Source organism: Pangasianodon hypophthalmus, chromosome 3, assembly GCF_027358585.1.
Source record: "Pangasianodon hypophthalmus isolate fPanHyp1 chromosome 3, fPanHyp1.pri, whole genome shotgun sequence".
Taxonomy (NCBI): domain Eukaryota; kingdom Metazoa; phylum Chordata; class Actinopteri; order Siluriformes; family Pangasiidae; genus Pangasianodon; species Pangasianodon hypophthalmus.
The window spans coordinates 8,949,576-8,977,055 of NC_069712.1; the positions used below are offsets into that span (position 1 = coordinate 8,949,576).

General features: G+C 37.4%; 2 protein-coding genes across 5 annotated transcripts; one reads left to right on the top strand and one right to left on the bottom strand.

The window, feature by feature from the left end:
• Nucleotides 1-4,477: 4,477 nt before the first annotated feature.
• Nucleotides 4,478-27,342, bottom strand: ssrp1b (structure specific recognition protein 1b). Of its 4 annotated transcripts, none has more exons than XM_053232504.1 (18): nt 26,052-27,342; nt 21,368-21,461; nt 19,946-20,131; nt 19,755-19,860; nt 19,344-19,537; nt 18,158-18,258; nt 17,849-17,978; nt 15,689-15,792; nt 15,342-15,470; nt 14,978-15,199; nt 13,739-13,811; nt 11,893-12,025; nt 11,763-11,808; nt 11,510-11,630; nt 10,305-10,472; nt 8,334-8,422; nt 7,549-7,720; nt 4,478-6,685 (listed from the first exon to the last, which is right to left on the bottom strand). In XM_053232504.1, exons 2-18 carry the CDS (start codon nt 21,419-21,421, stop codon nt 6,620-6,622), a joined length of 2,094 nt encoding a protein of 697 aa, XP_053088479.1. In that variant the 5' UTR covers nt 21,422-21,461; nt 26,052-27,342; the 3' UTR covers nt 4,478-6,619. The 4 variants fall into 4 exon arrangements, with proteins under 4 accessions (XP_053088479.1, XP_053088476.1, XP_053088477.1 ...); XM_053232501.1 differs by having other exon boundaries at nt 26,033-27,342; XM_053232502.1 differs by lacking the exon at nt 26,052-27,342 and adding an exon at nt 22,168-22,255.
• pold4 (DNA polymerase delta 4, accessory subunit) lies at nt 22,839-25,498 on the top strand. The gene is made up of 5 exons (XM_026935289.3): nt 22,839-22,996; nt 23,307-23,413; nt 23,724-23,813; nt 25,026-25,137; nt 25,292-25,498. Exons 2-5 carry the CDS (start codon nt 23,311-23,313, stop codon nt 25,314-25,316), a joined length of 330 nt encoding a protein of 109 aa, XP_026791090.2. The 5' UTR covers nt 22,839-22,996; nt 23,307-23,310; the 3' UTR covers nt 25,317-25,498.
• Nucleotides 27,343-27,480: the final 138 nt, after the last annotated feature.

Below are 27,480 nucleotides of genomic sequence, written 5' to 3' on the forward strand. Positions count from 1 at the left end.
ACTTGGTCTGTAGCAATGTTTAGGTAGGCGGTACATGTCAAAGTAACATCCACATGAGTGCCAGGACCCAAGGTTTCCCAGCAGAACATTGCCCAGAGCATCACACTGCCTCTGCCAGCTTGCCTTCTTCCCATAGTGCATCTTGCTGCCATCTCTTCCCCAGGTAAGCGACGCACACACACCCGCCTGTCCACATGATGTAAAAGAAAATGTGATTCACCAGGCCACCTTCATCCATTGCACCATGGTCCAGTTCTGATGCTCACATGCGCATTGTAGGTGCTTTCAGCAGTGGACAGGGGTCAGCATGGGCACTCTGACCGGTCTGCAGCTACATTCACAGCCAGCTGTGATGCATTGTGTGTTCTGACACTTTAACTTCTTCTGCAATTTGTGCTACAGTTGCTCTTCTGTGGGATCGGACCAGAGGGGCTAGAATCCCCATCCCAGCCCCAACCACGCACATCAAAAAGCCTTGGAGGCCCATGACCCTGTCATCGGTTCACCAGTTGTGCTTCCTTGGACCACTTTTGGTAGGTACTAACCACTGCATACTAGGAACACCCCACAAGACCTGACGTTTTGGAGATGCTCTGACCCAGTCGTCTAGCCATCACAATTTGATCCTTGTCAAAGTCACTCAGATCCTTACGCTGGCCCATTTTTCCTGCTTCCCATACATCAACACCTCACCTGCTGCCTAATATATCCCACCCCTTGATAGGTGCCATTGTAACGAGATAATCAATGTTATTCACTTCACCCCTCAGTGGTTTAATGTTATGGCTGATCAGCGTATGTCTTCATATGTTCAATTCAATTCTCTTTTATTTGTATAGTGCTTTTAACAATAGAAATTAAACACAAATAAAAATAAATAAATAAATAAAACACAAAGCAGTTTTACAGAAAACCTGATGTAGATTTAGATCCCCACTGAGCAAGCCAGGGGTGACTGTGACAAGGAGAAGACACGAGGAAGAAACCTTGAGAGGAACCGAACTCGAAAGGGAACCCAGCTTCTGGGTAACGCCAGATGGTGGGATTATAAACCATTATAGTATATAGCTGTAGAAGAGTACAAACAAACATGCCTAAGCTCATAGTGAAAGTTTGTTCAGTATGACAACATTGTTAATATGAATCTTGTGATGAGCACAAACAGATTTTATGATTACAGCAGCAGTTCTTAGATACAAGTCTACAGTATCCAGGTGAGATTATCAGTTAAAGAAAGGGTAAGTGTTGGGCATAAACTGTTTTTGCGAAGTGCAAATCTTTAGGATATTCATGTTGGACCATCTATATCATTAGGATTGGCCTTGGCTTGTTAGATGTCAGAATAATCGAGGTGACTAACCTTAGGACATGTGACCTGCACATGGTTCTTTGTGAACTCCTGACCTCATGGTGCACAGAGATGCATATAAACACACGTCCTGAGTTTTCTTTTTTTTTTTTTTTTTTTTTTTTTACAAATTTAGTAGGTTAGTTTCTCTAAACCAGTGGTTTTCAAAGTGCAGCCTTTGTTTGACTGGTCATATGAATTGAACAAATTTAATAGAAATTGCTATGACTTTAATAATAGACAGAATATTATTATAAACATTTAAATCTGCACTGAGGGGGTCCGTAGAATTTGTTTTACAGTGAAAGCGATCGCTGGCTACAAAAAAAGTTTGAGAACCCCTGGTGTAAACTAGCTAAACTTCTGATATATTACTATAGATGTAACAGTCAGTGACATCTTGTCATTCATTTAAATCTGAATCTATAATTAATATTAATACACTAATTAATAACTGATGAATAAGAGATCAGGAAAGAGAACATACAATATAATCCACCAGTCAATACAGGTCACTGAATAAACATGGACATCGCAGTTAATTCTGTGTTCAACATATTCAGCATTTCAGGAGTAAATATCTTTGTAGTGTAAAACACTTAATGTAATCCTGGAGTGAAATGCAGAACTATATTCAACTTTTACAGTGGATTTTGTAATCCAGAAATAATTCCACTACAGACACTAATGTCAGTGTACAAGAGACACATCTTGTACAAAATGTTTTTTGCAATTCCTCCCCCAAAGCAAATAACCATACAGACATTGTTTGTGCATTCTATCCCATTCAATTATTAAATAGATACTCGTATCCAAGACATTTTACAAATTACCATACATAAAATGAAGGATCACATAACAACCAGAATACATTAAACACACACGCTGAGCACGATGGTCATCCTTTAACATGGCCATAAGAGTGACCATTAAGCTTGCGGTTTTGTCTTAATGTAGGAAGTTCAACAGGGCTCTCTCTCCCTCTCTCTCTCCCTCTCTCTCTCTCTCTCTCCCATAAACATATTCACACACATCTCAAGAGCGAACCAGGACAAAACACCAGATTACAAGAAAAGCTGGGACACTAGCACTATAGGCAGGTCATGGAGAGATCATGATTGCGGTCATTCAGAAGCAATGCTGAGTGCTCCACATCTTGATTTGATTCTCCTGAAACAAGAGCTTTAGAAGAGATAGAGCAAAAGAGAGAGAGATGCAGAGGTAATGAAAGTGTGAGGGGGGGTAGAGAAAATGGACTTGACTCAATACAAATTGATGAATAAGATTGCAGTAAATGCAATAAGGAGCAAAGTGGTTTGAGAGCTAGTGCTGGGAGAAAAATGGACAGAAAAGGAAGAGGTGGAAGAGAAATGTGGGATTTGTAGACAGAACGCATGAGAGGACCAGAACGATCAGTCACAACATTTTAAACCTTCAGTAAATACACTGCAGTGTGTAAGTGACCTCACACTCACAGGGATGACAAACAAAAAAGGTTATGTTAAAATAAAGAGCGATTTATGCTGCATAAAGTTCACAATAGACTAAATAAAAATTAAGAAATAACAAAAAAAAAATCAAAGTAATTATTTCTCTCTCTCTCTCTCTCTCTTTGAGAAAGATGAGGCATCTTTCTGCTGTGCAGTCTGATGACCTTCAAAGCTGACTTCTGTGTGTGTGTGTGTGTGTGTGTGTGTGTGTGTGTGTGTGTGTGTGAATGTGTGAGAGAGAGAATTGGAAAGTCACCAGGTGACACCTTGTGTATCCCTTATATTAAATTCAAATAATTAAAATGTATAGCAGTATACATTAACTATTCATAATAGTTAATAAATAAACTGAAGAAAAACAAAGAAAAAAATATCTGACTGACTCCCAGTCTGTTTCAAAGTACAGCTACTTGTCTTTAAAGTGCTGAATGGATTAGCACTGTTATTATGCTTCTATTTTGTTATATTAGTGACAACAACCTGAGTAAAAAGTAGAATCTCTGAAATATTTTCATGCATTTTAGAGATTCTTATTATTTGGTTTTTCCCCCTTTTTTTTAACGACAGTGTGCACTCGAGCTGATACAGATTACACCAGTTTGTGTAAAACCTTATGATGTATTTTAGATCAAATCCATTGGAGTGTTGTGAGGCCTGAGTGGCATGAGGAAAATCTGACTTTTAAAGCAGTTAACATGGTCAATATCACCAGTTTGCTTACATATAAATATGGATGTAGAAATAGTGCAGAATGTTGAATATTAAATATATCAAACATTTACTTTCTTTGTTTTAAATATTTCAAAATTCTAAAACCTGTTTATATCTAATTTTACATGGAGAAACAAACAGATTTTTAATGTGGTAGGGTTAATGTGCTCAAAGTCATCAAACAGGCAAATACTGTACATGATTTTAAAAAGCAGTTAAAGACATAAGTAAACTGTACATACAAAATATAAAGTTCTAAGATAATAATGTATTGCTTATGAATGAATAGTTTACGACAGGCCATGTCAGCATAAAAGTGGAGGAGGAAGGACTGTAAAACAGTAAAAAGCAGTTTCTGTGGTGTGAGGACAGAGACCCTGACCTAACGGACAGGAGGATTCAAGTCGAAATGGAGTGATCAGACAGAGTTAATGCACACTAATGTGTGTGTGTATGTGTGAGTGTAGTATCGGGTTACACTCGCTTGGGCACTGACAGTCTCCTTTGTCTGCCTCTTTAACTCCAACATGGTCTCTCTGGTTCCACTCTGAAACCATAGCATCAACAGCTAACCTTAAAATCTTTCCATCCTCCGTGACCGCACCTCTCCGCCTCCCTTTGTCTGGTTCCCTATTTCCTGTTTTGCTCCTTATGCCACATCTTTCACAAACCACTTTCTAAACAGGGTTTTCTTATAACCAAACACTCGTTCCACTTCTCCTTGTCAAAAACCACAATGAGGCTTCCACTTACTGACATTACATTTAAAAAGGATTGCTCTGTGTGTGTGTGTGTGTGTGTGTGCGTGTGTGTGTGGTTGATGGTGGAAGAGAGATAAGATGCAAACTACACTGCAGAGTACAATACAATTAATATACCACAAAAACAAATCCAGACTCAGGAAGCAGAAAGAAGAGAAACAGTTAGCTCCTTATATAAAATAGGGTTTTAATGAGAATTATGTTTTATACTTACAGTCTGTTGTTCAAAAACTGGACTGAACACATTGTAACATTTTGGCTCATACTAAACACACACAAAAACCTGTCAGATCACACGAAGTATCAATAAATACCTGTTTAAAACGACAAGGGCAATAATGAACACGAGAATAATGTAAACACTTAAATACTTACAGTATATATTTAAAACACAATCATCAGCAATGATGTAAAAGTGCATTGGGGTTGTCATAATTTAAAAAAAAATTATTCTGTAATGAATAAAACACAACAGGGTGTGCTGTTACAGGAAAATAATCAAAGACAGGGTGGTGTGATGTTACTACCCTGAAGCTGAGTATTTTCCAATAACAGTACATCCCAAAGTGTTTTATTCCTCTTATACCACAGCAATTCGCCAATGCTAAAAAAAAAAAAAAAAAAAAAAAAAAAAACATTTATTAAACAATGGCACGTCATAATTTCTGTCTGTTTACAGTTAGGATTAATGCTGTGAAACATCTGTGAAACAAGTTACTTACATTATTTTTATTCCTCTTTAACCACAGCAATTTGATCAATGCTAACAATTTTTATTTAAACGAGGGCACGTCATATTTTTTGTCGGTTTAAACAACCTGTCTGTGAAACAAGTTAGTTCATGTTATCATTTACGTTATAAACAGTTGTTCCCTCATCAGACTCTGTTCTTCTCTCACTTTAAGTTAATCAGACAAAAATGCAACGTCATATAAAACACAAGGCTCTCCATCCCATGTCAGACAATGTAAAGAAACAGCTTTTCCTCTGATTGTTGCAAAGTGCTGGCACTAGGGATTCCTTCAAACTGCTAAATAAACTTCATCTTACAAACCTCACAGAAACTTCACCATATCCACTTTAAAAAAAATCTGTTAATGCAGAGTATCCACCATACAAATCCCTGTAAGTTGTTACTATAAATATGATAATGTATAAGAATGAGCGCATTAATAAAAAACATGGTTAAAAAAGAGCTGCTGTAACAGAAAATTAATAAAAACATCTTCTGACCAATCAGAATGGAGAATTCAGCAATACTGCGGTATAACAAGGAATAGCAGAACATGTCTAATAATCCTTTTAGCTTTTTAAAAGCAGTATAAGTAACACTAGACATGAGGAATATCAGACTCCAGTCTTAAATGGCCACAGCACCTCAAAGTATAGCAAGGTACTTTATTTATCAACTTATTCAAATTATCAGTTCACTTCCAAAGCCTTCATGATCTGAGTTTGTGTTAGAAGAGAGGACACAGTGCAGCCCTTCAGGACTTGAGTTTGACATCCCTGTTTAAAACTATCAGACCTATTTAAATTCTAAGACATACAGTGGGGTCCAAAAGTCTGAGACCACTTATTTTTCAGTTAAACACAACGGTTTTTATTACAAATGATTTTATCAGCAACAAGTTGAATGAAAAGTAGAATCTGAGAAACATTTTCATGAAGTTCAGAGTTTCTTAATATTTGGTATGTCCCCTTTTTGCTTTAATGACAGTGTGCCTTCGAGCTGAGGCAGATTACACAATCCATATAAGACCAGATCCATCAGAGTGTGATCTGAACACCTGCTTCAGTGGAAGGAATAAGACTCATGGAAAATCTGACCTTCTGTACAAAGGAGTTAACTTTGTCAATATCACACATCTGCTTACATTTAAATATTGACCTAGAAATTGTGCATCATCTTGAATATTTAATAGTCAAGATGATGCACATTTCCTTTTTTTGTTTTAGAATTTTCCAAATTCTAAGCGTTTCTGTTTATTTCCAGTTATAAATTTAAAAAAAATCCCAGATTTTCAATGTGGTCTCAGACTTTTGAACTCCACTGTATTTACACAACATATGCTACTTGCTAAAAATTCTAACATCAAAGTTAAGCAGGTTAGCCAGTAATACTCGTTAGCTTGTGTTATATACAGTAGAATATATACTGAAATGAATAAAATGGAGAGACAAGGAAAGAGAGGATAACATGGAGAGAGAATATGAAAAAGAAAACATATGGGGTTCTTAAGAGACAGGGACAGAATGACTCCATTATCCTGTCTCTTTCCTTCCTGCTCTGTTTTGCCACTAGTGTCTCAGTCTGAGCCGGACTCTTCTGAGCTGGGAGTGCTGGTTGCTTGCTTCTCTTCATCATCCGAGCCCTAGTGGGTGTGTCAAAACACAGAGAAAAAGTAGATAATTAGTCAGAATAAAAAGCTCTTTTTCCCCAGTAGGTAATGGTACTCTTATTTGGCATCAGAGATATTATTAATTTGCTATCACAGTCTTTCAGCCACTGGCTGACTCATAGTAGGATAAAATGAATTCAATTTTACCACATATGATAAATTATATAATTAATGCAATTACACTTGTAGCAATTTTCAACAACTACTTTTTTCAACATAAGAGAGCCAATTATTTTTGTTTCTTTATTATGGTTAAATTTAAGGTTAAAAAAAACACCTACACCTAAAATTACCCTTCTGAAAAAGATATTTCTTTTCATTTTGTTACGATTGGTATTAAGAGTCACGATCTAAAATACAGTTCATCTAAAATTTGTCCAGTTACATAAAATTTGTTACTAACAAAGATCTCGATAAGCAACTGGTGATAACAATCAACTTTTAATGCTTAACCATTAATGATTAGTTCATGGCTATAAATAACACACGTCACAGTGGTTATGTTTTGTTTCCCACTGGCACCTCACATAACCACTTCTAACTGGCCACATGGACTCTGAACGGATGAGACACATACAATATATGGCCAAAAGTTTGTAACACTTGACCGTCACAACCATATGTGCTTTTTGAACTTTCCATTCTAGATGTAGCCCCCTTTGCTCCATTTTCCTGGGAAGGCTTTCCACTAGATTTTGGAGCATGGCTGTAGCATCATTCAGCATCAACCACCAGGTTGATGACCCATGCTGTAAATTCTCATACTGATAGCCAAACATAACATTTATATATGTTTTTGTTTGCATATGTGTGCGTCTGTGTCTACATGTTCCCACCTTGCGCTTGCGGCCCTTTCCCCGGTTGGACTCGGACGAACTCTCCTCGCTGGAGATGAACTCTGGGCTCTTAAAGCTGTCATTCCCAGCTACCCTGTTCCTCTCTCTCTCCCTTCCTCCACCTAACTTCTTTTTCTTCCTCTCCTCACTCTTTCCTCCTTTCTTTCTTGCCCTTCATGAAGATAACAAGAAAAGAACATACAGTAAATGAGAAATTAGTCATGGTTATTTCCCCATTACGAGTCATTATAGCTATTATATGCTACCACAGTGCCTTGTCCATTAAAGCCATATTAGCACAATCAGAGATATGTTTTGCTTTTAGTCGATATATGTATGCTGTGTAATGTACTATATTCATATGAATCCGAGAAACTACGTTTGTTTTGTCATCTATGATTCATGGTATTGTGAAAGATTGAGTGGACAAAAATACCCACAGAATACGTATCTGCAACCTCTGAGATAATTAGATTGCTCAAAGAACAAAAGAGAACAATAATGGCTTGTTAGACTGTTCATTTGCATTATTGCAGGCTTCCATGATATCAGTAGTGAAAAAAAAAAACTGTGATAATATAGAACATCCCTAACACACTGTTTATGACTACATCTGGATCAAAGCTGACATTTTGTCATGCCTTGGATTAACTACTAATCCAAACTCTGACTGGAGCTAAGCTATGACTATAATGTGATTGGATATACAATAGTAATCATTTTATGAAGCCAACTGTGACTGAAAACTGTAAACAGAGTTTTTGTGAACAGACTGTGTGAAGTACTTTTTCGAGGTGCCTCCACTGCTTTCTCTGTACTCTTTCATCGCTCGCTCGTATTCTTTCTTTGCTTCCTCAGCTTTCCCTTCCCACTCCTGTCAAACAGGGAAAACAGCGAAACTTATAAAAATTAAGCAAACAGAGTTCAAACAAATAAAAACAACTGTATTTCCATGTTGGGTTCCTACAGACAACAGAGAATAAAAATCGAAGACTTTGAATTACTTTTTCCAGCATCAGAACATTTTAAGGACTACACAAAACACAAGCATTTCTCATCAGTGACTGTTTATTACAAAAACAGCAACTTTTCAAAGTAGTTCTTCACATGTAACAAGTATTTCAAAGGATATCGCTATTGTACTGTCAGGAAACATAAGCTGAAATAACTTCGAGTTTTCTTCTGCACTTTCAGCATAGTAGTGGGATTTTTCAGCGTTCACGGAAAAGAGTCACTGCTTCATACCCATGAGCCCAGTTCTCCTGAAGAGGCATCTGCTTCAGATCTCTGTAAAGAGAGGACACAAAAGTACTGCCCTCTGATAAGATCACATTGTAAACTCTAAAAGGTGGCCGCACAGTGCAGTGTCGCATTATGACACCATCTAAAAATTAGTAAACATTGTTTATAATGAAGATATGCACACTGTCGCCGAATGCTGCATGGCAACATGTTACGACTTCCAGCAATGTTCGATTTCTTTCAGCGCCACTCATCTTTCTACAACTTCATCATATTAAAAACAAAATGGCATGGTAGATATAGTTAGAGGTAACATGCAGTAGCATCAGTCAAGTCCACCTTCACATCGAGAGCCTACTCAATGTGTGCATTTTTATGTATTTTCTTTGAAATCAGCTTTATAATTTTTTTTTTCATGACATGGCACAGCACGGCTGATGTGCAACCACTTTTATAGACACAAGTTTCGTGCACATTGAAGGCATAGACAACAGAACCGCACAACTGGAAGCTGATATCGAAAGCAAGTAACCGAATGTTACTGTGAATAAGGAGGTTGATGCACCAGTGTAGTTATTTAATATTTAATTGAATCAAATTTAGATTAGCTAGCTGCTACCAACATTAGTGTGACAGTGCAAACAGCATCTCTGCAAACAGTCTCTTTTAGAATACAGACAAAGCCATGTTAGCATATAAAACTAGCTAACATTAGCATTAACTAGCTAATCAGCATTGACCATTCTATTTACTGTAACTTTTTTTATTTATCTTTACTTTTGTCCTAAAAGACATACTGGGTAAAATAAAGTATATATATCATATCGACTCTTACCTGTTCCACTTGAATTGGTTGAGGAGATCCAAGAAAATCCCAAATGTAGTACGACGATCCTGAGTGGTCTGTCGTGTCGTTCTTCACAGCTGACTTGCTCATGCTAGCCAGGTCTTTTTTTTTTTTTTTTTTTTACAGAGTTTTGCACAGAGCATAGTGGACACTGTTCTTATTGGTAAAAGCCAGTTCCTGTATATATCAATTTCCATATTCCTGTATATATCAGTGGGCTGAATTTACATTTCCCAGGCATATTTACATGATAACCCAAGCTGTTTAACCAACAGAAACCAAGGCAAAACACCAAAACACCTCAAATAAAAATAAGGGAATATGTGTGAATATTTAAGCGTGGAGTGATTTCATCTTAGAGTCCCAGAAGGCCCATACAAAAAGAAAAATAGAAAAAATTCTGCACACTGTTATTGATGTGCTGTGAAAATATAAACACGACGACAAGTACATCAAGTACTTTTAAGCACTTTCACACAAAAGACATGGATATTCCAGGTATTCCAGTAAATTTCAAGTGGCTAAAATCAAGTACTTTAAGCACTTTAAGCACCATGTGTGAACCCTGTCTATGGTTTCAAAAAGTGAAGGATAGATCGAACATTTTGGGTATACAACATGAAAACAGGAGTAGCAGATGGAGAGTGGAAAAAAAGCCATCGATTACCTCTTTCTTGTCTTTGCTCAGTTGCTTCCACATCTCACCGGCCTTCTTTAAAATCTCAGTGACTGAGATTCCAGGGTTTTCTGCTTTAATGCGATCTCTGCTGGCGTTCAGCCACAGCATATAGGCACTCATTGGCCTCTTGGGGGCGCTGCTGTCCTTCATCTTCTTCTGTACATGCCCATGAAACATATAGAAGATTAAACACAAATTAAACACTAACTCTTTGCTGGTAAGACTGTAGTTATACAGTCCATATCCATCAGCATGTGCTTTTCTTTAGCGACTAGTACTTTAAAACTACATTTCAAAATCAGACTATTAGATATCAACTGAATATAAAATTGTCTGTTTTTAATCTGTGTTTTTTTGTACTTTAGCACCACAGAAAAGGAGTGCTTGTCTCAATGTTTTTTTCTGAGGTGCAAAGTCACCCAAAATATGATTTAAACACAAAAAGGGCAAAAAGTCAACAAACACAAAGGATCCACACTATACATATACATATACCTTGCATATATATACATATATATATATGCACAAACTCTTAGTACTTCTAAAGATATTTGAAGATGCTTTCAAAAATAATGCATTTAAAAATTTTTGGGTGCCACATTAATTACTATATTGAGCAATAGTAAATAATAAAAGTATTGTTATAATTTTAATCAAATTATAATTTGCTTTGGCACTTAAAATTGCATAATTTCTCTTAGGAAAACAGTTGTGCAGTTTTTTTAATGAAACTGGATGGAGGTTATTCCAGACTTCTTGCTACAGTCCTTTTGTCTCTGCAGGTAAAATCCCAGAGGGCCTTGATGCTTTTTCTTATCAGAAATATGGTCTAGTACTTAATATCGCCCATGACTTAACAAAATACAAAAATTCTCTGTAACTATAACTGAATTAAAAAATAAAATATTATGTTTGTATGTATAAAAATCAGTAGGCATAAAATGGGCATATATGTCAAAACGTATGTTAAAAAAAAAAATGTTGTGTACCTAGGACTTTTGCACAGTACTGTATTTTATGACACAGTAACATTTGTCATGTGTTCAATTACATTGAAACACATAGGAAAGGTGTGGGGACTGTAAGTCTGTACACACTGATGAGGTTAATTCCCCCAAAATGCTTTTTAATGTTTTGAGTGACTTTAAATATATAAAATTAAATTAAATGTCTACACCCCCCTCTGCTTTTACCTCTTTTTTGTGCTTTCCCTCCTTGACAGTTTTGGCCTTCTTGACTGGTTTCTTCTTTCTGTCTTCTTCACTGTCTGCATCTTCAGCACTACTTTCACTGGCTGAGGCTTTACTGTCATACCTGAAACACACAGATTCACACACAATATGGAAAAGCACAACTTATATTTTCCAGTTTACCTGCATAATACTATAACCACTATGATAGAAATGTTCAAGTAGGGGAATAGAGATTTTATTCAAAACCACATACTCTTCTGCAACATCATCATCTTCATCTCCAGGGTTAAATGATTCATCTGTGATGAGAGAGCGAGTCAGCATTTAGACCTTTACACTCATATATATGGCTTCTCTGATTGCCTGGGTTAGTCGCCACTCACCGCTGCCAGCCTCTGAGTCATCACTGTCGTTGGCCTCCTCGCGGATCTTCCCCTCCTGCTTCATGCGCTCCAGGTAAGCGTCATGCTGATCGTCATCTGAGTCACTGTACATCTCGTCTCTGACCTTCATACCCTGCCATCATGGGAATGAAATTAATTGCATCATAGCTACACAAACGCTACGAAATGCATTCAATCTCGGGGTTAGTTATTTTCACATTAAAACCCTTTCCCAGATCAGTTATAACACAGACATTTTACTGCAGCCATTCTTATTATTTAACACACACAGTGGTCCCACAATCTTTTCCAAACCCACAAGCAATGGTTGTGGTCATAATACACATTAAACTGAAACAAATCTGCTAGTACAGATTCCTTGATATACAGTATAAATAGCCACTAATTTCTGTAGTATAAGTCTGGAAACTTTGTATGTATTGAGCACAACCATTGCATCCCAAAGATGTTCCAAACAAGACCAAGCAAACTGCACCAGAGTGCTTTACATAACATCAAAGGGCATCTGCAGGTATCCATGAACTAAAGTTGTATATATTAACACACACACATATATATATATATATATATATATATATATATATATATATATATATATATATACGTATAATGTATATATATGAATATACGGTAATATATATATATATATATATATATATATATATACACACACACATTATATAAATATATATATATATATATATATATATGTATATATATATATATATATATATATATAAAATGTACATGTTCGGTATATACTTTTGCAACACCAAATGTAGTCCCCCCCCCGATTTTCTCCCTAATTTAGTTTTGGCCTGGGAGGTTGAAGGTTATCGTGCTTCCTCCGAGACACGTTAAGCCAGACAACCACACCATTTCGAACTGCATAACACACACAGAACAGAGCGCTATCCGCCCCCTTCTACATATATGAGCTCAAAAAAGCCTATGATTGGCTACTGTTGATGTGATTGATAGGGGAGAGAGTATCGTCCCACCCAGAGAGCATGGGCAGTTTTACTGGAATGCTGTGGCATTGTGGGGATTTGAACTCGAAATCTCCAGATGATAGTGCAAACGCTTTTATGCCACTTGGGAGCCCACTTCAAATGCAGTTAAAGATCAGATTTGCAGTAGATATACAGAATATCTTACAGGTAAATCGCTGAAGTTTGCTGAATCCTTGATTCTGATTGATCAGAAGGTGGTGATTAATTCAAGGTAATTCAAATCACAGGTTTACAGTAAATTGCTCATGCTAATAAATGATCGTTCTATAGTAACAGCTCACTCAATTTCTCTGTAATAACCTGTCTTTGTATATGCTACTTGAACTGCAAGTAGCTGACATTAGCCACATTTTAGTGCACACCCTAGTGACCCATGTCCCACACTAGTGACCTTAATCCAGCGTATGATCAAATGTTTCCAAAACACAATTGCTGCCTAAAATTGAAGACCATGTTAACCTGAAATGAAACCATGAAAATGTAACATGTATTAAGCCTTTCATTTAGAAAATATAATTTCAGACTAATGAGGACTGGACCTGCAGGCACCCTGTATCAGAAGACACATCTTGCTGTTATTTACTCTCATAAATGAACATATAGCAAACATTCAGTTAAAAGAGCACTCAGACCACAAGGCTCGTACCAACCTTTTTCTACAGGAACACAAACATACACACACAACACAAAGACATAGAGGAGAATGAGTTCATCTACTGAGGACAACAAACATATGTGGGGTTCACATTCTGAAGACATGACTGATGATATATGATGCATGTGAATGATACACTGGACTCTAAATTACTTACCTCTTTGAAGCCTCTGTTCTTGATGCTCAGTTTCTTAGCATTGACAAAATCAAACAACTTTCCATACTCTTCTCTAAAGGAAGGAATAAAGAAGAGGAGAGCAGTGGATTGAGCGGCCAGCACATTAAAACAGCGGCTGCTGTCACAGTCTGTGACTCTGTATTGACTGTAATTGTCCATAAATGACAGTAAAAGTAGTGAGTGAATAATTACCTTGCATAATCTCACAGAGTCTGCTCAAGGGTCTTGTAGTGTGTGTTTAATTTTCAATTTTTATGAAGGTCTTGCAGTATTGAAGCATGCCTGGTGATAATTGCTCATTTATGATCAGTTGTAATATTGGTAGTTTGGTGTGATATATATATATATATATATATATTCAAAATTATGCTACAAGACCTTATACCTACCTAACTCACAATGGTGATAATGACATAACAAAGACTGGATTAGGCTTAAATGAATTATTTCAATAATCAAGATTTTAACCAATCACCAGTTATTGCTATGGATACTCCTTGCCTCGATCAAAAGTATTTGTAAGTGAGCTCTAAACGTACAAAATTTGTCAGAGATGGGACTACTTTTTCAGAAAAAAAACTGTGGTTTTAAGTAACTGAAATTATTTCTTTATTTTTTATTTCTCCAGTGCTGGGAATTGGGATGGATGTGGTAAGACCTCTCATGTCTACCTCATTCTAAAATGTCAAACTGCTCAGTTTTCAACTGCATTATATATTGCATTATATAGTAGCATATTTTCAACTGCCCTCAGGCTTCCATCATAAGTATGTGGGTGAGTGATAAGTGTGGAATCCATCCCTCCTACACAGAGAACACAGCCATTTTTGCTCATTTTGCCCCTGGCCACGGATTGCTGTGGCAACACTGGGCCTTCAAACTTGTAATCTTCCAATGACAGGGCAAACACTTTTCTGTTGCACCACTCACGAAACACATTTTTTAAGCAAAAAGTTAATCCTTTTTTTCCTCTGTCTAGGGAATCATATTAAAATGCATGCGCTTACACTATAGATGTGGTAGACAGCGATTAGGTTAAAAATCACACGGGTATTTCTTTATGACAGGCTGCGAAACTGATCAGTGACAAAGGACAACTTCCATAATACTAAAGCATCTAATCATGGAGTCTGGCTTGGTTTCTATTACCCATAAACATACATCTTTTAAAACACACATTTGAAGAGATAATGGTGATTATGGGAAATAGCTTTCTACCTCTCAATACTGCTGAAGGTGTACTGGTTGCCCTGTTTGGTCTCAATTTCAAAGTCAAAGGAGCGTGTAGTTGTGGTGCCTCTGGCAAAGTTCACACAAGCGATCTCCTCAAAGCGCAGGTGTACCGGGGGCTTGTGAACATAGATGAAGCCTCTCTCTAGAGGATACAGCAGCCCTGAGCTGGCCTTATAGGAGCAAGTGATACACTGAGCACCAGAGTGACTGCAAAGAGACAGAAAGAAAAGAGTGATGTGCAAAAATGAATATGGCTATATGAATATGTAACTCGTTAATGTAATAACTCTAAGTGAATTGTAAGAATGTGAGAAAGTTGTGTTTGCCTGTGTACATGTGTCTGTGTTACCCTTGGAAGTTTCCAGGTACTGTGATCTTCCTGTTGACTAGAGCCTTCATAACCCTGCTGACCATCTCATATAAAGAGCCAGACATGTTCTTAGTCAGCTTTCCCTCAAATCGCCTCTCTACCTCTTCCCTGTAATGGAGGGAAAAGTCACCGCAAGAGCATTTACGACCGCTTACAACATTAATTAAGTCTTTATTGAACGACTCTATTTAATGCATCTTCTTTGTCCATGTCTTGGTCCCCTGTCAATCATGTTCTAACTTAACATGTCTCTTACGAAGCACTTTCAGGTTTTAAAGTTTTTCATCTTACTCTTTCCTCCAACTCTCCAACTCTCGCTCACTCACTCGCTCATGTTGAGGGTGAGGTTGATGTCTTCGTCCTTGGAAAATAGCAGGATGAGAAAGTGGTAGCGGGTTTGTCCCTGTTTAATGGGGGGATCCAGACTGATCTGTTAAAGCAGAGATAAGAAAAACAATGAAAAGAAAAAATATAAAAGCCAAAGATTTCTGAGCTCCTAAAGCCTCAGAAGCACTGCTTACACAGCTTGTATCGGCCTTCCTCCATTACTCTACTACTTCCAAGTAAAGGCCATGGCAGGTGAACTTGTGGGGTTTTTGTATGCACTTCCACAGAATTTGCTATAAACCTTGCTTATTGCTTGAAGTTGTGTTAAAGATGAATTCCAATGGTGAGGTGGCAAACAGCATTATTGTTTGCTGAAGCATGTAGTGAAACGTGGTCAAAGAATTTTACGTAACCCACACTCTCCTACTGACATTTTAGCAGTAGATTCCGCAACAGTTTCTTCCCTGAGGTAATCAGATTACTCAACACCCTGCTGCCTCCCAACACTCACCTGGGCTAGTCAAACACGTAACCCAGTATGACTCAAAAACATTGTACACCTACACTTTACAAAGCTGCAACAGTCACTTATTATTATGGAACTCGTTTTTGCTGCCAGTTGCTGCTACACTACAAAATAGTTTACAGTTAATGTTCTGTGTATTGTCCGGTGTATCCATTGTTCTGTTATGTGTATTTATTGTCCTGCACTCGTCTCACACTGTTGTGTATTGTACTTTATGTAGTCTTGCATACTGTTCTGTGTTGCACCGTGGTCCTGGAGAAACACCGTTTCGTTCCAATGTACACAAGCTATATAGAGGAATGACAATAAAAACCCACCTGACATGACACCAGACTTGACACTAGTGACATATAATAAATAACATACTGTATAATGCATGGTGAGATGAGGAGAAGGGAGGCGCCAGGCTGTGAGGACGCACGCCTGGCACTGAGTTGGATAATGAATGGGAGAGAGTGATAAAGGAGCGGCTGGAGACGCCCAGGGGGAGAGAGAGATGCACGCGTGTTTTGTGTTTGTGTTTTACGTTTTGGTGTTTACATTCTGTTTGAGATTAAACTTTACGTTTGAGTTCACTCGGTTCCCGCCTCCTCCTTGCCCACCCTTGAAGTTTGTTACACATGGTTTACGGTGTATCTTCTAAATTATTAATTTATTTGCACCGATTACTTCAGAAATAGAAAAGACGACAAAACATTGTGAAATGGCTGCAACACAGCTGATAAAAAAATATGGTGTTTCTCTGGAGATTTTGAGTACTAAGCTGCAACCTCTTCAAGAGATGGCACAATATCACTCTTTTGTTTCGTCATACTGACAGCGATACTGAAACCTTGAGTATCAGCCAATACAGATACCCATGTGATATTGTTTTCTTTAAAAACTACTAAGTTTTAAAATGTTTTCTTTCACACAGAAATTACTTCAACTGAAAATAAAATAATGTATAAATATAATTAAATCAATCCTAACAAAAGAAAAAACTGTCAAGTCTCTTTATATGTAAACATTTCCAGTTCTAAAAATAAATTTCTTTTCCAAATCAAATTCCAATCTTTTGCCATTTGCTGCAGGATCTGATATCTGATATGTTTTCTCCGATATCCAATTCACCGTTTTTGCTGGTATTGGCCTGATATCGACACTGGGTATTGGATCGGTGCCATCTCTAACCTCTACATTTTTATTACTTCAAATACTGCCTACATTCTTCTTCAGATATGGGTCCAGGGCTGGCTGGAATAAATGGGCTAGCAGGGCTAAGCACTCACTCTCTTTAAAGGAAAAACAGACTAAAATAAGGTTGAATTTTTGACACACTGCATGCTTACAGACTTGAAACTCTTGGTGTTGCTTATCTGTCTTTCAGTTAGTGTGGTCCTTTGTGTGGCTCCTATCATGGGTAAAAAAACACATGGAAAAAAGGTAGTTTTCTTAAAAATAGGACTTCGAATGCCCCATCTCTGAACCAGAGATAATACAAACCTTGAACGAGTTTTCCTACTTCTTTACGTCTTTATCATCATTGTGTACCAAGTAAAAGCGTTTTCCTTCTTTATCAAAGCAGTGTCCTCTGGAACAAGAGAGCATGTCATAAACGAGAGCAGAAAAGACTCTGAGACCCTTCACTCACCACGAAGAACATCTGTCTCTGGTCTTTGTGGGGGAGCAGGAAGAGGCGCAGCACTGTGGTGTAGGGGATCTTGTAGTCGAACGTCTTACCATGCAGATGCAGGAAGGTGGGATAGATACGAATATCATACCTGCCCAGAGAGAGAAACAAGACATCTAATCTCACCAAAGCAATTAGTACTTTATCTTAATCTTAACACTTTTTTTCAATTTCTGACGTCATTAAGGTAGAACATTTGACAGAAAAATCAGTTTGACCAAAATGCAGCATGCTATTCGTGTTTGTAAGTGTGTATGTATGTGTGTGTACCTTCCCCTGGGTGTGAGACACTGCAGCTCTCTGAAAATACACACAGCGTCTCCTGTAGCCTGAATCACATCTGCCTTAGAAAGAACATTCTGGGCAAATGCCTGAAACAACAGCACAGTAAAGCATTTATTATGCTGATATTATAGTGTATTATAGTTGAAATTGTTAACTGTTAAAGTCCAAAGATAAAATGCTCAAAATGATACTAGCCAAAATTATACATTTTTAAGCAAAAATGAGGTTCAGCTTTAGTTGGGATTTTATTTTTGGTTATTTTTTTTACCTTTAGAATATGTTTATGCTGTTTTTCTATGTGAATGTCAGTTTTAGAATATAATACCTGCACTGTAGTTAGTGATCTATAGGATGGAAGTCCACTTAAATAAAACATATATGATTTTTTCTAATCTATCTATAAAAGCTTTAAGACTTTATCCACTGCATTGTGTGAATTCTGGTGGTGTCATATTCCATATTCAAACCTCTGGATATTTAAGCATTATGGCTAGAATATAATCTTGTGCTCAGAGAAATATCATGCAGATACATTTACAATCAGAGGTGATTAGACAGCAGACAAGCCAGAAAGAGTCCATTAATTAATGCACTTTCAGTCAACACCGCTTCCTCATAAAACAGAATTAAGTTAAATAGCAACATTTCACATTTTTTATACATAATATTAAAAAATGCACTATTTTGCATTCAGTGACTGTGAGACTACAAAGTGCAAATTTGTCTTCAAAATGATTGCGCATTAATGATATTATTTTAGACCTAATGTTTATTCACTAGGATTTATCAATAATTTTTATTATTATATTATATTAATAATTATATAATATATATATATTATTATTATAATTTATATATATATATATATATATATATATATATATATATATATATATATATATATATAATAATAACCCTGACGCAAGCTGCAACAGAAGATTTTTCTTTAGCACACAGTTCTATTTCAGGACTATTTAGTTTCATTGTCTCCTTTTCGTGGAAAAGTGTGCCATCTACTGGTCATAGTAGGAAAAATATTGAGATCACATTTTTAATGTGCAAAATACCTGCTTCAGCAATAGTGTGGATAAAATTAAACCATGGGGACATTTGGGAACTAAATTTTGCCCAACACACACACACACACACACACACACACACTCTGTCTCACCTCTACAGGGTCCGCCCCCTCATCTCCTGTAGTGGGCGGGACGTAAAAACGCACCTCCATGAGTGACACCTCTGTATCATCGTTCTGATGAAACTCTAGGGTGACTTCATTTTTTCCAGTGGTACACTGGGATACACTGGAGAGCGGGATCTCAAACACAGGAGTGTCACTCACTTCAAACGACAGCAATGGGCCTAAACATACTGTATACTGTTATCACCCTGAAGTCAATTATTTCCCAATAACAGCACATCCTAAAGTGTTACAGAAAAATTAATCAACACCTTCTACAGTGTTGTGACATAACACTCCCACTTTGCATTTCTAAAATGATATCTTGACATAAAAAACTGGTCCCTATCATCAAATAATATCAAACCTTTTGATCAAACAATAAGAAGTTTTGCTGACCGTTGAATTTAGCAGTGCCCCAGTTCCAGCCTTTCACACACATGTCTTTCTCGGTCAGCTCCACTTTGTAATTATCTTTGAAATACTCAGAGATTTTTTCAAAGTCCTGGAGAAACCAAAGAGACAGAAATGTAAAATTAAGCTTATAGACTGCTTCTGCTTTCAGAAAGTGGCACAATCTTCAGACTCACAGTATCTTTGAAGCCATCGTATTTGTACACGTGTCCGGTGCTGGTGGAGAGTTTGATGCCGTGGCCCAGGCAGACTCTCCTCCACTGGGCCTGACTGAGCTCTGGGACAGGGATACTGTCCACCTTGCCCGTCTTACTGCTTTTATACACCACCATCTGCTTACTGAATCGCAGACGCCCATCATTCTACAGCAAGACACAGAATTGGAAAGGCAAGACAAAGAGTCACTGAGTGTAAGCCAGTGCAGGTTTACCACGTAGATTTTTGTGAGAAAAGTGAGAAACATACAAAGAATTTTTAATAAAGAAATATTCGTTGCCCTGTTATCTTCGTTTTACAAGCACTCTGTCACATAATTATAACTTCATAAACATGTTGTTACATTATTATCACTGCAAGTCAACATAATGCTGAATAATACTCTAATGACTCAATCTTATGCAGGTATAATTATGTGACATAAAAATGTACAGTGGAGAAATAACATAAAAGTAATAACCTAAGTAGACTATTGTAGTTACTCCAAACAGCACTGTTGCTTTGTAACATTACACTAAGGAAGGATGATATTTAAGGAATAGAATTCTTGGAGGCATGCTGTTATCGGAAAATACGACAGGGGTGTGTGATACGGCCCACACAAGCAGAGTTACTATTACGGCCCTGTTTATTTTCCTAGAACAGCAAGTACTGAAGTGTCTTTACAACAATTCAAAGTGTTTATTTATTAAATAGTGATGCATTATACTTTCTATCCATTTACAATTAATACATTTAATGTTGTGGAAAGCCTGCAAAACAATTTTACCCCGTTATCATTTGTGTTATAACAGCTAAACAGTCGTTCCCTCACCAGCCTCACTTCTCTTCTCTCTCTTGAAGTTAATAAATTGCCAAAAAAAAAAAAATGCAGCCTGAAACCACAAAGCGAAGTGTCCTCCGTCCTGAAGACTTTCCCCATGTCTGAAAACTTACAGTTACAGCTTCACCTCTGACTGACACTGGAGACTCCTTCCATAACTGCTACATAAACAACTCCTTACACAAAACCTCATCATATGAACAATAACTGTTTTTAAAACTAGTTTTTGTAGAACATCTGCCATACACACGCCCTTCCTAAGGTGTTATATAAGTTGCTAGACATAATAACATATTTATATATAAGGAATTTTTTTATTCAACATTTTAAAAAGACAGTAAGTACCAAGGAAATGAAAAGACGTGCAAAATCAAAAAAGTAAATAAAAAAATCTAAAGAAATGTCCAGTTACTTGAGTACCAAAGGAGTTCAGAAAACATGACGTTAAAACATTGTACTAATACTGTTATTATAATACTGTTATGTCACCCATCTCCACAAGACATGTTCAGCTAATTACACATGGACCTTGAAAACCTTTGGAAGACCTTCTACTCACCCAGGAACCCTTGACCTCCTGATAAATGTCACTAAACTCCAGAACATCAGTCATGGCAGCAACTTCGCTCTTACGTCCCAGGAATGATCACAATCTGCATCAGTAAGAGGAAAGTAATCAGTGCTCATATCAGGGTATGATTTAAAAAAAAAAAACAACATTCCTGCTTATAAGAGGTCCATGAGCAGGTTAAAGATGGTTTATGGTGGTGTTGGATTGGTAAAACAGCTTATACTCAGAATCATGTGTGGAAACTGTCTGTGCAAAACTTTGAAACAGAGCAGATGTTTAGACAAGATAGGACATAAATATAGGAAATATTATATCTGTGTGACAGGAGTGGTGATTTACTGCATTGTTTTGCTCTGTGTAGTAACTGAGACTGTGAAGGTGGTTGAATTCATGTCCAAAGTGCAAGAGTTCAGCTGAGCATAGCTCTCTCAGTGATCTCGCCCTCTCTAGTTAATCTACTGAGCACAGCCCATGCAGCTGGCTATAGTCTAACACTTCACAGCATCATCCAGCGACACCACACGCTAGCTAGCTGAACACACGCAGCGCTGCTAGTGCTAACAACGGCTTAGTACACAGCTAGGCTAGCTGCTTTAGCCATTTCAGTGGGGCTTACTAGCACACCATGTTAGCTCTCCTTTTCATAACCCAGGGACACACCGAAGCGGCGGAAATACTTTATCAAATACACTTCTGCTCGTTAATTATTAACAGGCTGAATAATATAGTTAGATAATGTTATCAGCGGTACTGTTTCTTCGGGAACGAGAAAGAAAACAGCAATAGACCTGTTCCCTGGGGCTGGGAGTCGATCCCAAAAAAAAGAGTCGGTTCATCGGTTTCAGGCAGAGCGATTCATGAGTCGAGTCTGAAGCTTTGGAGTCGATTCTACATAGTTAACTGTACTCAGGAGTTTTTGTTTGTTTGTTTGTTTGTTTTGTTTTGTCCCTGGATATATATTAGCAGCCTATACATTAGATTACATTATTATATTAGTATATTTGCAGACATTAGATTAATTAATCTGTGTTTTCCAAACCAAATAGATAACCTGGAGGGGTTTTGTGAAACAAATTGTTAAAATGACTTATCAGGTGAAATGGTTTATAAAGTTTATTAGAAAGAAAGTTTTTAAGAAAGTTAAAAAGTAACTTTTGGGACAGAAATCTGACTTGGTCACTCATATAAAGCCACTCACTCGAATTGTTTAGTTGAGAGGTTTAGCCCTTGTTAGCCAGATGAGATCATTTTGCTAGGTTTGCTAGGTCTTCTTTTTTTTTAAAATAGATCTGGATAGTTAGACTTTATGGGATCGATGGGCAAAGTCCCGGTTTCTGCAATGGACAGGCTAAGAATTTTGATACGGAATCGATTCAACACTAGGAATCAGAATCAGAGTCGACTCCAAATGTTGGAGTGAAAAATCATTGGCGTGCGTAGACGTATGCGCCAGCGCGTATGTAAATGAAACGTCATGACGTCTTTGGTGTACGTAGCCCTCCTCCTCTTCCTTGTTTTGTAAACGACCAGGCCACGGATTTAAAAGCCCTCGTAGACTGTCGATCTCCACTGTCAGCATTAAACCAGTTACAGTTGCTGTCTGAGATAAAACTAAAGGTAGGTCAAAAAGAACGTTTTCCGTTTAGTGTGTGTGCAAGTATATGGTATATAAATTCTTTTGCGATCGAGAAATATAACCAGAAATAGCCTAGATCAAGAAACAAAGCTGGCCAAGCTGTCCTGTTCACTACACGCCTGTCATTTATCAGTACACAGAAACCCAGGAAAAGATCACTACACTGCAGGATGTGCAATGATTACCTGCATGAATCTGTATTTACTCAGAGATAACATGACACTGTAAAACACTATTATTATTTAAATGTAATATCCATGATTAATGCCATCACTGAATGATTCTCTATAGAGACATGACAGCCAAACGTGGCCTCATCACAGATACATTCAAGGTAGTGAAGAAAGTGAAGAGAGGTGACAGAAGGGATAAGAAACCTCCATCACCCCCAGCTGCAGGTGAGACCAAGTGTGTGCGTAGTTTATAGTTGTGCTTTTGCATTAAAATTGCAAAAAAAAAAGCGTAATTTACATTTACAGCATTTGGCAGACACCCTTATCCAACCTATATTTATCTCATTTTATACAACTGAATAGTTGAGGGTTAAGGGCCTTGCTCAAGGGCCCAGCGATGGCAGTGTGTCAGTGCTGGGATTTGAACTCACAACCTTCCACTCAGTAGGCCAACATCTTAACCACTGAGCTACCACTGCCTAGTTTTAATATGAGGTTAATAGTTGTGTTATTACCATGTCATATGCATGAATAGATGCAGAACTTCCTCACCTGAGTGAGAGAGAGACTGATCTGCAGGAGCTGAAGAAGTTTGACTTGGACTGGCGGTTCGGTCCATGTACAGGTAACTAAGGGTATTTTCACATGCACGCTTATTTTTGGCCTCAGAGGCTTTACATCAATATTTTAGTATGTTGTTGAGTGTAAAAGGTGGCTTCAAACATGAGTGAGTCCAGGAAATTGATCTCTAGTCCAGCCGAAAGTGGTGGTCTGGGGTTTGCTTCAGGTGAGCTCAGGTTTGGACCATACCATGTGCGAAAGTTGGTTCTGGGGCCAGCTGTTAAATTACGCAGTTGGTTGAATTTTTCATGAATTTTTTTCAAAGGTGTGTTGTGGTCTGTAGAAGAGAGGGAATGTCTTTTTATATGTGGAACAACGAAAGTGTAATAAGTTAGATTAAGGGTTAGGGGAAGGGTTAGTGTTTGCACTTTATCTTACGACTTCATCCTTGTGAAAACAAACTTGAAAACTGAAAATTGCAGTCAGTCTGCAGTACGCATTGATTGTGTGAAAACAAACCTGCGATAATGACACCCTCCCCAGAATCATCCCTGCGTACGGACTTGAGTAATTAGACCAAGTATGAATACAGAGCTAATATAGTACATTAATCATATCAGTATTCTTCCCTTAAGTCCCTATTTTATTATTCAGTTATTGATCTTAAAGTTTATTATACAACAGTTAGTTCCTGTTCACTAATTTCCTCAGACAAGCAGCATTCCAAGAGTGCTGTCATTTAATAATAGCCCTGGTACATTTCAGTGTTTGTATCACTCCACATGTCTGTGTTCACTACATAAATTTCAAATTCTAGCTATAGTTCATTACATTGCTACACTTACTATGGGCTGTCAGTTATTCTGTGTGTTTGCATGGCCATACACAATGCTGTATCCAGCTGTGGCATCTCAATATTAATTTCTTGTTTACAGCTGTTGTATAAAAGCAACATCACACTCACACTCATGCTGTTTTACTGAATATTAGCATGGCTGTGATTACCTGCAGCCGAATCACAGCCATGCTGATATTTAGCACATGTGATATTGCTTAAGAATGTACTTAAGTATTTATTTATATTTAAATATTTAAATATTTAAGTAATTACCATGAATTATTCAGTTACTACAGAACTAAAACTAATCAGAAAATTATAAGCAGTATCAGGAACCCATGCCATACTAATCCACTAGCGAAGAATTTTGGGATTTCATTTTGTACCTCATCATACAAACCAAGACATCTCTCTTCTTTCATGTACACGTGTGTGTAGGGATCAGCCGCTTGCAGCGGTGGGATAGGGCAGCTCTGCATGGCCTGAACCCCCCACAGGAGATTAAAGACATACTGCTGAAGGAGACTACAGACCCTGACTACACACACAGGTGCTATGAACTAACAGCAATTCATTTTGTATGATGACATGTCCACATGTACACACACACACACACACACACACACACACACACACACGGTCATAACACATTGGTAAGTCCAGGTTCAAACATAGCCTGATGTTTGATATTTGTTTTGTTTCAGTCTCTGGCGTGAGTACCCCTTGTGAAGAAACGTGAGTGAAGAAAATGAGACAGCTAAAGAAATGAGACAGCAGGGAGAGGGAATGATTATCATGGTTATTCTGATTGTTCATGTTTGAATGTTCCTGGGCTTTTTTGTTTTGTTTTGTTTTTTTGTTTGTGCTTGCTAATTTTTACACTACATTTTTATAAAGCATTTTATTAAGCACTGCTTTGTCTTAACTTTTTTGATCTTTAAGGTTAATTTCAATGAGGGCATCTAGGATATTTTGCATTAGTATCTGATCTGCCACATCTCTGAAATCATCGTGCTCTTTTTTGCATAGTCATGTAACAGAGTCAGTCGTGCATTTAATTGCTATGTAGCCTGTAGTTTAAAAAGATATGTGTCTACGTACAACCAAAAAATATACTCAAACACATGCATATATGTGTGTATATATGAGTAATGTTTGGATGTGCATGTGTTTGAGTATATTTTTTGGTTGTACGTAGACATATCTTTTTAAATATATTTATATATATATATAGGACACATATATAGGACATGTTTTGCCATATCAATTATGTTTTTCCTTGCTAAATAACAGTATATTTTTAATCCATTTATTATTAGTCTTAGATTATGGTGAGTTTCTTCTATGCAAGTCCCTGTGTAAGCAGTTTCTCTAGAAATGAGTGTAATAATGTAAAGCTGTAAACCTATTCTTAAAACTAGAGCTTTGATGTAGGGGTAATATACCTTAATAACAATTTCTTACAGCAAATCATAGCATGCGCGGTTTCTCCAGCCATCCTTAGCCAGACCAGTCAGCGTGGGCTATGGGGTGGTCCAGGATGACAGCTATTATATATGCTCTCATCATGGAAAAAGAGAAAAAAAAGATCAAGAACAAAAGAAGGAGTTCTCTTAACAGTAAGGTTGTGGGGGGATGGTCTGATAAATATAGTCTTATATCTATACAAGAATGAATCCTCAAGAGAGTATGATAGTAATTAGCAACATCTATAAGGACAGATAATTATGGTTGCTGAACTGGGTCAGATTGGCCTTGAGGCACCATGTCCTACCCACCCTTACTTGTAGACCATGCTGACAATACTGGATTTTTTGTCAAATGACACACAGCATCATATGGTTCATAATAACGAATACACACATGGACAAACTGTAGAATTGAAGAAAAGAGTTTTTTTTAGGTTGACTTTACAGGCACATTTGGCGGACACCCAACAGTGCTCGTCACCCTGAGAACACTATCTTTACAGTGAAGCATGGTGGTGGTAACATCATCCTGAGAGTAACCCATGGCTTCCCGGGTTCATTCTTCGACAAAAGCCCTCCTTACACAGTCACTGTCTAAGCAGAGTCACGGTTGTGCCATATTCTGATGCTCTCCAGGACTTTTGTTTGTTTGTTTGTAACATAACCATTACTGATACTATCCTATGGTAGCTCCTTGGTCATCATTAAGCTGTTTTATATATATATGTGTGTGTGTGTGTGTGTGCGCTTATATATGGGGCTTTCCAGGAACACATGTATTTATACTGAGATCACGTGACACTTTAAGACTTGCACACAGGTGACCTCCATTCAGCTGATTATGTGACTTCTGATGGAAACTGGTTGCACTACAGCTAAGTTAGGGATTTCACAGCAATGGGGTGCATACTTATGCAATCACAACTTTTATGACTTTGAATAATTTTACAAACTCCCATTTCAGTGTAATGGGCTATGGTGTGTAGATTCAAGACCTTTAATCCAAGTTAAGTCAAATTCAGTTCCAGGCTGTAACAGTATGAGATATGACAAAGTTCAAGGGGGGTGAATACTTATGCAACGCATTGTATGACGTTGTCTGTGTGAGCTGCACAATGTTGCCAGATTTTTTTTTTCTTAAATCAGGGTATTTTTCATTATAGTCGAATAGAATTAGGATAATGTCCAGATGCTAAAGATGTATGAGTTTATTTATCATACACACGTTATATATTTTTTAGAGTTTAGTATTAATATAGCAAATTTACAGTTTGATGCTGGATTAGTGAAAATCACTCCAATCTGGCAACCCTGCAGTCAGAAACGCACCATTATCCCAATAGAAAGAAAGCTCTGAAATGTTAGCTCTAAAATACTTCAAATGGACATAGTTTGAGTCTATTCCATACAAAAAAAATCCAACA